Source organism: Podarcis pityusensis, assembly GCF_964106645.2.
Source record: "Podarcis pityusensis genome assembly, chromosome: 1".
In the NCBI taxonomy this organism is placed as follows: Eukaryota; Metazoa; Chordata; class Lepidosauria; order Squamata; family Lacertidae; genus Podarcis; species Podarcis pityusensis.
This window is the reverse complement of record NC_138028.1, coordinates 116,275,304-116,283,524: the sequence shown is the minus strand read 5'-3', so window position 1 is coordinate 116,283,524 and position 8,221 is coordinate 116,275,304. Positions and strand designations below refer to the sequence as shown.

At 43.5% G+C, this 8,221-nt stretch overlaps 1 protein-coding gene across 2 annotated transcripts in view; it reads left to right on the top strand.

Moving 5' to 3' along the window:
* Positions 1–6,159: 6,159 nt before the first annotated feature.
* The window catches only part of AGPS (alkylglycerone phosphate synthase), a 66,234-nt gene continuing 64,172 nt past the window's right edge, over positions 6,160–8,221 (top strand). Inside the window, exon 1 of one of the 2 annotated variants that reach the window (XM_080971067.1) lies at positions 6,160–6,317. In XM_080971067.1, the coding sequence (XP_080827193.1) occupies positions 6,175–6,317 (143 nt within the window). In that variant the 5' untranslated portion in view covers positions 6,160–6,174. Of the gene's footprint in view, positions 6,322–8,221 lie in introns of both variants that reach the window. The other variant, XM_080971068.1, reaches the window with a different exon arrangement.

The following is an 8,221-nucleotide window of genomic DNA, read 5'->3' as shown; positions in this document are numbered from 1 at the left end:
CTTTCCATATCTGCTCAGTATAAGGCTGCAATTCACCAACTGTACAAGCTGTGTATTTAGCAATGCCAAGGGACAAGTATAAATAAGTGGTTTGTGAACTGTGGCCCAGATAATTAACAGGATTTCAGCCAGTCCCCTTGGCGATTTGAAAGGGCTTCATGTATTCCTTTGTTAAACCATACACATGCAAATCAGAATCAACTAGGAAATGAATAACCCATCTGGCAGTACAATGTACAAACGGAATAGCGCAATAAAGATGAAATTTTTAAAATTAATATTCAAATCATACAGTCATCCTTGATTTAACTTTCAATTATACAGAGGTAATTGTATTAAGGAATTACTTCATTTCACTGGTTGGTGGGGGGAAAATAGCTTGAGTGTTTTAATATCCTAGTGTCTGTAGGTAATATATGACCTGGTCTGCAGTCCTGAGCTGACTAGAATCCTAATTCTTTTTGCGCTGAGCATATATGAGTGTGCGACTATGGCTAGCCTCTGAGCAAAACCCTCTGGACCTACATTCCACAGTCTATAGAATTTGCCGGAATATCTTTAACAGATTTCTCTGTACAAATGGTACTCCTTGCTAGAATGGAGCTCCATGTCTGGAATGAACTACACAGCAGATTTAACAGCTAAGGGCTGAGTCTGTGTACAGGCTATTGTATAAAATATGGTAATGGAATTGTATGAAGGCTGTGTTCCTATGATCAAGTAACTTCCATAGATCTTTTAGAATTCAGAACTGCTCAGGCCTCTGTCAGATCCACTTTACATTCTTTTCTTTTCAAATGCAACCAGCTTAAGCCACATTTAGTGATGAGCATTCACTGGCAACCCGATTCTTTACTCTCCCCCGTCTCTTTAGTAAAGAAAACCAGGTTTGTTCTGAAAATCTGCTTACAGGAATGTTGTTTGCATTTCTTGGGAACATTTTAACTCTAAATTGTGCCAAGTTCAAGTAAGTTTATGATGTAAGGGGAGTGCAGAGAGAGGAAAAGAAGAAAAAGTAAACTGAACTTAAGTTCGCTCTGATTAAAAGGGGTCAGGAATGCTGCGGTATGGAAAGCAAAGGCATACAGAAACTGGAACAGCGCCCTGAATTACCGTATTTTTCGTTCTATAGGACGCACTTTTTCCCCTCCAAAAATGAAGGGGAAATGCGTGTGCGTCCTATGGAGCGAATGCAGGCTCCTTGGCTTCAGCGATAGCAACGCGAAGCCTCCAAAGCGCAGAGGGAGCGCTCCCTCCGCGCTCCGGAGGCTTCGCGTTGCTTTCGCTGAAGCCTGGAGAGCGAGAGGGGTTGGTGCGCACCGACCCCTCTCATTCTCCAGGCTTCAGGGATAGCCGCCTGAAGCCTTTGGATCGCAGCGGGAACTCCCGCTGCGCTCTGAAGGCTTCGGGTTCCTTTTGCTGAAGCCGGGAGAGCAAGACTCTCCTGGCTTCAGCAGAGAGGGAGAGCTCCGCAGCGCTCCTTCAGCGAAACGGGAGGAGGAATGGAAGGGGCTCCGTTTCTCCTGCCGCTTCGCTGAAGGGGTGCTGAGCAGAGAAGGGGAGATTTTTTTTTTCTTGTTCTCCCCCTCTAAAACAAGGTGCATCCTATGGTCGGGTTCGTCCTATAGAGTGAAAAATACGGTAAATGAAACTGCACTAGCAGCCCTGTGACCCAACGTAAGTGTCAAACATATGCTATGGAGAAAGTAAAAATAATAATAATAATAGCAATGAAAATATTTAAGAAAAACGCCTCAGTACTTTGATGTGAATGTTCTTCTTCTTTACCATTAATGATCAGCCACTGGTTTGCATCATGAGAGTTCATGTCTGTCCTGAATTTATGGAGCCCCATAATCGTAGGTGCATTCATTATCCATACATTTCTCAGCCCAGCAAACTACATATTGGCCTCACCAAGGATGATCCCTGGGTCATTCTCCAATATATTACATATAATATATTGTGTCTGTGAGGGTGAGTGATAATTTTGAATGACCCTTCACATTTACAAAGGGAGGGAGGAAACTCTGCATGTAGTTCACCAGGGAGCAAGATTTAACTCAACCCTTAACACATCTTATGCAGAATGGCTTTTATATGTTGGTGCATTAAAAAATATACATACTGCACTTGCATGCTGCATTTTTGAAGTGGCTTAGTCTACAATTCTACCACCTTGTGCTTCTGTTGGAAGTGTCAAGGTGTGACTCGGCTGATGTATCTGCATGAGAAAGGGTAGATAGTGAGAGGAACCTCCAAGCTTCCTAGATTGTCCTCCTTGCGTTGATCTGTGTTGAACTTCTTTCAGCCATGCTCTTAGGCAGTGCTGGATTACCCAATAGGCAGACTTGGCATATGCTTAGAACACTAGCAAAATAGGAGTGCAAAAAACTGAGAATTCTTTTTTTGAAAGGAATTTACTTTTGACTTTTTAAAAAGCATTGAATAAGTCAACATGGGGAAAAATAAAACCTTATTAGACTTACTTGCCTTCCACTACACACTCTTGCCCCTTTCTGTTCTGTTCTCTTTTTGTTATTTATTTTGAATTTCATTGGAAGGGTACCATAATCTTTCCAGTGCTCAGGGCCTCTAAAGCAGCCTTTTTCAACCTGTGGGTCCCCAGATGTTGTTGGACTACAACTCCCATCACCCCTAGCTAGCAAGGCCACTTCTTCAGTGGCAGGGTGGGGTGGGGTTTTCCTCAGAAACCCATTTCTCCGATGGGTGATCTCCTACCCTTCTGAGAAAAAACCCACCCCACCCTGCTAATATATATAAGGGTCTGGTGACTTCTGTTTCAGTGTATCTGAAGAAGTGTGCATGCATACAAAAGCTTATACCCAGAAAAAAATTAGTTGGTCTCTAAGGTGCTACTGGACAATTTTTTTATTATTTCGACTGCATCAGACCAACACGGCTACCTACCGGTACCTGAAAGTTGGATTATTATTTGTTGATGTTTAGTTTTGCTGTTGAGTATTGGATCCTAATGGATTGTTGAGTATCGCTTTGTTTGATGTAGGTTGTTTATGTTAGAATTATTGTGACTTTTTATATAGGATCTGTTTGCTACTATCAATGTTTGAAGTTTTATTATTATTCTAATGTGTGTTGGAAGCCACCCAGAGTGGTTGGGGCAACCCAGCCAGATGGGTGGGGTATAACTATAAATTATTATTATTTGATTTCCCCACCCTTGTTCCTGATGTAGATCTTCACTCACCCCAAGTTCTCGATGTAGATCTTTATTCCCTCCTTGTTCCTGATGTAGATCTTCACTGAATCCTCCTTCTCTGGCTGGGGAAGTGCCATTGTGTGCTACAAAAAATGTCTTGGGCTAGCCCGGCACAAACCTCAGCCATTTCTCAAAATCACAATTTTCCTCTCAGTTCCCTCCATCCCTGATTTACTTAAACTTCTGTTACCATTTTAAACCATTACTTTTCCCCTTTCCGTGTCCTTCCCTTCTTGCTCCCATGTCATGGCCACTGCTGTTGTGCAACTGGCCTTCCCTTTTGCTCCCTTAACCTAATCTTTACTTCATGCAAAATCCTCCTATGGGGCTTTGCAATGACATTCTTATAGCTCTTTCTCTCTCTGTGTCTCTCTGTGTGTGTTAGTCTACATAATTGTACAGGGCAAGAGTCTCTGATCTAAAATCTTACTAAAAGTTTATTTTATATTTTAAAATTTAAGTGTGGAGAACCAGAGGGAGACTGGGCTACAACCAAAGCACATTTCACTTACAACCACAGTCTGCAATGCATTGTATCTAAACAAGCCCTCTCTTTTAGGAAAACAAGAATGAAATTTCCCCTGGGGAGGGGGAAGTACCAAAGAAATTAGTTTTTAAAATTCAAATTAGTGCTGTTTTGTAAACAAAGCTGTCTTTCCTATTAGTATTCCCATCTGTGGGGCTATAAACTGTTAGCAAGCAAGCTTCTGCTTATATTTTATTGTCTTGTTATCAGAATTAAGTTGGCCTTCTGAATATATTTAAAATGAAAGCACTGTGATTGTTCTCCCCCTCCCTTGGAAAACTATTGGATGAGAAATGCTAATTACTGTTCTTAACAAGCTGAAATATCTATAAAACTTTTTGGTCTACATTTGCTTTTCCGCAACCTTCCAGGGGCCACATAAAAAGGTGGGTGAGGACAGAGACTAAAGAGGGCAGAGCAATTCTCCCACACAGTGGCGTAGTGTTGGGGGGGGGGCAAAGTGGCGGTTGCCCCGGATGCAAAATTGTTAGGGGGCACAAAATTTCAACCCCCAGTGCTGCCTTGATACAGCTGCCTGCTTCTGTCACTGGGCTACATTGAAAGCAGCTTCTCCATGCGAACCAGGAAGTGACGTCTCCAGACAATGGAATAACTCATATAATAATAATGTTATTATTTACACTTCGCCCATCTGGCTGGGTTGCCCCAGCCAGTCATGTTTTCTTATCTCTGCAGCTGTGATCTTCTGGGTGACATGGACGCCATTAGGCAGTTGAATGTGCATGCACATTCCCCCTTCCTCTGTGCGGCCACGGGGCACAGGCAACCCACACCACAGCTCCCACAGAGCAGCAAGCACTTGCCTAAATTAATGGGTAGCTTCATTTCTTGTTGCTTGAAATCTGGGCATGATAATATCTTTGCAACATTAAAGCATATAATCTTTTAGCATATGCGGAAGTGTTAACTTCATTTCAGACTTGGAAGACTATACTTTTCAAAGCCACTAACAGTTGAGAAAGAAGTTTAAGAGCCAATATCTAAAATTGAAGTAGGGTACTTTGCTGTACTACCTATTAGTACCGTTGCAAGCCACTCTAATCTCCACTGAGCAGTGCACAAGATTCCAGGGGTCTTGGCCTTCAACTAGGGTCTATGTCTCTTTGGGGAGAAATAAGGTGTGGCAGAATCTGCAGCATCTTTGAAATATGATTTATTAGCATAAATGTGCAATCTGGGTGTAGATGAAGGGAGTGCACAGTTTGCAGCTTTCTTATCGCAGGAGCATCTTGTCCTCCGCAAACCAGCATTGCACTCTGAGACATCCTACATACCATGTATTTGATCTTCCTTTTTGCCTCCACAGCAGCCCATGGAATTCTGCCCCACTCCTTCCCAGCAAACATTTAAGGTTTCAAAAAAGACAAATTTTCCCATGACGTTATGTCTCCATCATCTTGGCAACTTGCCAATTCTCCTGTCCCTGCCAACTCCTGCGGGGACAGTTGTTTTGCATTGCCAATGGCCCATAATGGCTCAGTATTTGGTTCCCCATCCACTGTAGACGATGCCCTGATGGATCGAATCTGTCTGCAACGGCGTCTCCTTGCCAAGCCAGACCTCACGCTGCAGAAAGCCATTGAGGAGGCCGTGGCCTCAGAAACTGCTGAACTCTCTGCCCAGGAAATCCGCGTCTTGCTAGGGAACCATTCCCGTGCCAAGTGTCGGTTCAGAGACGCCATCTGTCGGCGATGTTCCAGGAGGTGCCACATCGCTAAGGTCTGTCGATCGGCTCCGTCCAACACCCCCCCTCGCTATATCGCAAGTCCAAGTCTTTCCCCGGTCCGCCAAGGGAAGCTGCTTCGCCCTCACCAACTGCCACTGCCTGTCCGGAACCATGATTGGCCAAACTGACTCGCCTACGCATCACAAGCTACATGTCACCGTACTCATCGAAGGAACTCTGTGTGACATGGAGATTGACACCAGATCTGCCTTGTCCGCACCGGCATCAACTGCATCTCTGACGCAGAGGGTGATGGCCTAATCAAAGACATTGCTGTATGTAATGGAACCACTATGATTGTAACTAATGCCTTATCTCAGAGGGGAGGGGTGTTATGTATTGAAGTTCTCACCCTGGCCACTAAGAGTATCATGTATATAGTTTTCACTCAGGTCCACATCAGTTACTTTAGGCGGGAAACCCTGGGTTGTTGTTGCTACAATGTTGACAGCCGGCTGCCTATAAAAGCAGGCCGGCTGACCTGTTTGCTGTTCAGTTCTGTTCTGGCCTGTGAATAAACAAGAACTGTTTGAAGAATCACTGTGTCGTCTGATATGTTCACCCAGAACTTAACAGTTTGTTTGTCTTACCTTGTGTGCCTTTACCGTATGTGATGTCACAAAACACTCTTGTCTGTCATAATGCTAATTTCTCATTGTGATGGAGCAGATCGTTTTCCCCATTCAGAGCCCCTCCAAACTGATGTTTTTTTATGTTTCAGGATTTCAGCAGGAAGCAACAGGACATGCTGTAATGGGAAATGAAGCACGATGTCCACCCCAAAACCTTTGTGGATGGAAACAGTAGGTAGAGTATGAGACTCTTCATCTCAGGGTCGTGGGTTTGAGCCCCACACTGGGCAAAGAGGAGGCTGGACTAGATGAGCCTTTGTGATTCTATATATTGAACTGTCTGGCTGGACTGTGAACTGGGGATGAAGCATAAGGTTGGGTCTTGCCAGTGTGGTGTAGAGGTTAAGAGCGGTAGTCTCGTAATCTGGTGAACCGGGTTCGCGTCTCCGCTCCTCCACATGCAGCTGCTGGGTGACCTTGGGCTAGTCACACTTCTTTGAAGTCTCTCAGCCTCTCACCTCACAGAGTGTTTGTTGTGGGGGAGGAAGGGAAAGGAGAATGTTAGCCGCTTTGAGACTCCTTCTGGTAGTGATAAAGCGGGATATCAAATCCAAACTCCTCCTCCTCTACAATTCTGTGACTCTATTAGAAAAAGAAAACATCATGAACACAAATCATAATGAATACACAATAAAAATGATGTCTGGAAGTGCCCTCAGGTGGTTTTTATATATTGCAGAATATCCCCAAACCCCTACATACACATACACACACACACACACACACACACACACACACACACCCACAACTCTTCTATATTGGAATTAACATGCATAAATCACAGCAAGGATATATCTGCACCGGGAAGTCACTTCCAGTTTTCATTATGTGGAAAACAGCCTTTAGGTTGGAAACATTATGATGCAGTTAATGGACAATGGCCTTGCAAACCTTTTGAATGTTCCTTTTTCAGAGCTGTAATGGCTTTTCCCCAGTAGCATCTGAAGCCTGGTACAGCCTTCCTCTATCTATTCATTTATTTTCAAGTGTTCTGCCTGTGTTTCTAATACTGCAGTGCCCAGCAGACAAAAGGAGCTGTCTTCCCCTTTTCTCTGCAGCCCGCAAAAGCAATAGTACTGCTGTCCAATGTCAGGGCTTCTGTTTTAACCCTTCCCCCTATCAACACACAAGGGAGCCATATCGCTACATAACAAGGCACTGTAAATTAGCTTGCAAGTAAAATGATGGGATTGTCAGAGATGATGACCCACATTTTGATGAGCTATGCAGTTTGCCCATTTGTGATCTGCATCCACCGTGCCTTTTATTCTGCAGTCCTGCGTACATTTTAAGTAAGTCCAACGAAAGCAGTGAGTGTTATTTCTGAATAAACAGGCAGAGGAGTGTGCTAGAAGGCATTGGCCATCCCTTTTTAGGGCCCCTGGGGTGTGGAACCTGTTGCATCTCCTGATCTTGGTTACAACTCCCATCTTCTTTGATCACTGTCCATGGTGGTAGAGCTATTGGGAGTTAAGAGTCCAACAACATCTGGAGGATGAAAATTTATCCACCCCTGGACCAGGGCTACCATAAATCTTGTTGCATTCGTCAGAAAGGAGCTACCGTTGTCTAAGAAGTGGGATTGGTTCATGCAAAATGTGATCCCAATAAGGAGAATGAGAAACTTTCTTCTTGGAATAATAGGTTTGGAATTGCCCAAAAAAGATGTTAGATTGTTTTTGTATGCCACAACTGCTGCTAGAACTTTGCTGGCCAAAAATTGGAAATCACAAGAAGTACCAACAGTGGAGGAATGGCAGATGGTGGATTTTTCGGAGCTAGCCGACCTGACCGGAAGAGTCCGTGACCAGAAGGAGGAGGAGTACCAGGAGGATTGGAAGAAATTTAAAAACTATTTAGCTAAATATGCTAAGATAATTTAAATAGAAATACTTGCAAGTACCAGATTGGCCTAGGATTTAAATAAGTGATGTTACAGAATAATATGTTTAAAGTAAAAATGAAAAGAAAGAAAGATGTTAATCGATTAAGTAAATTACACATGAAAATAGTTTTGGAAAACTGTTACAATGATACACATTGAAATTCAGCCTGGGGGAGTCAAGGAAGTCACC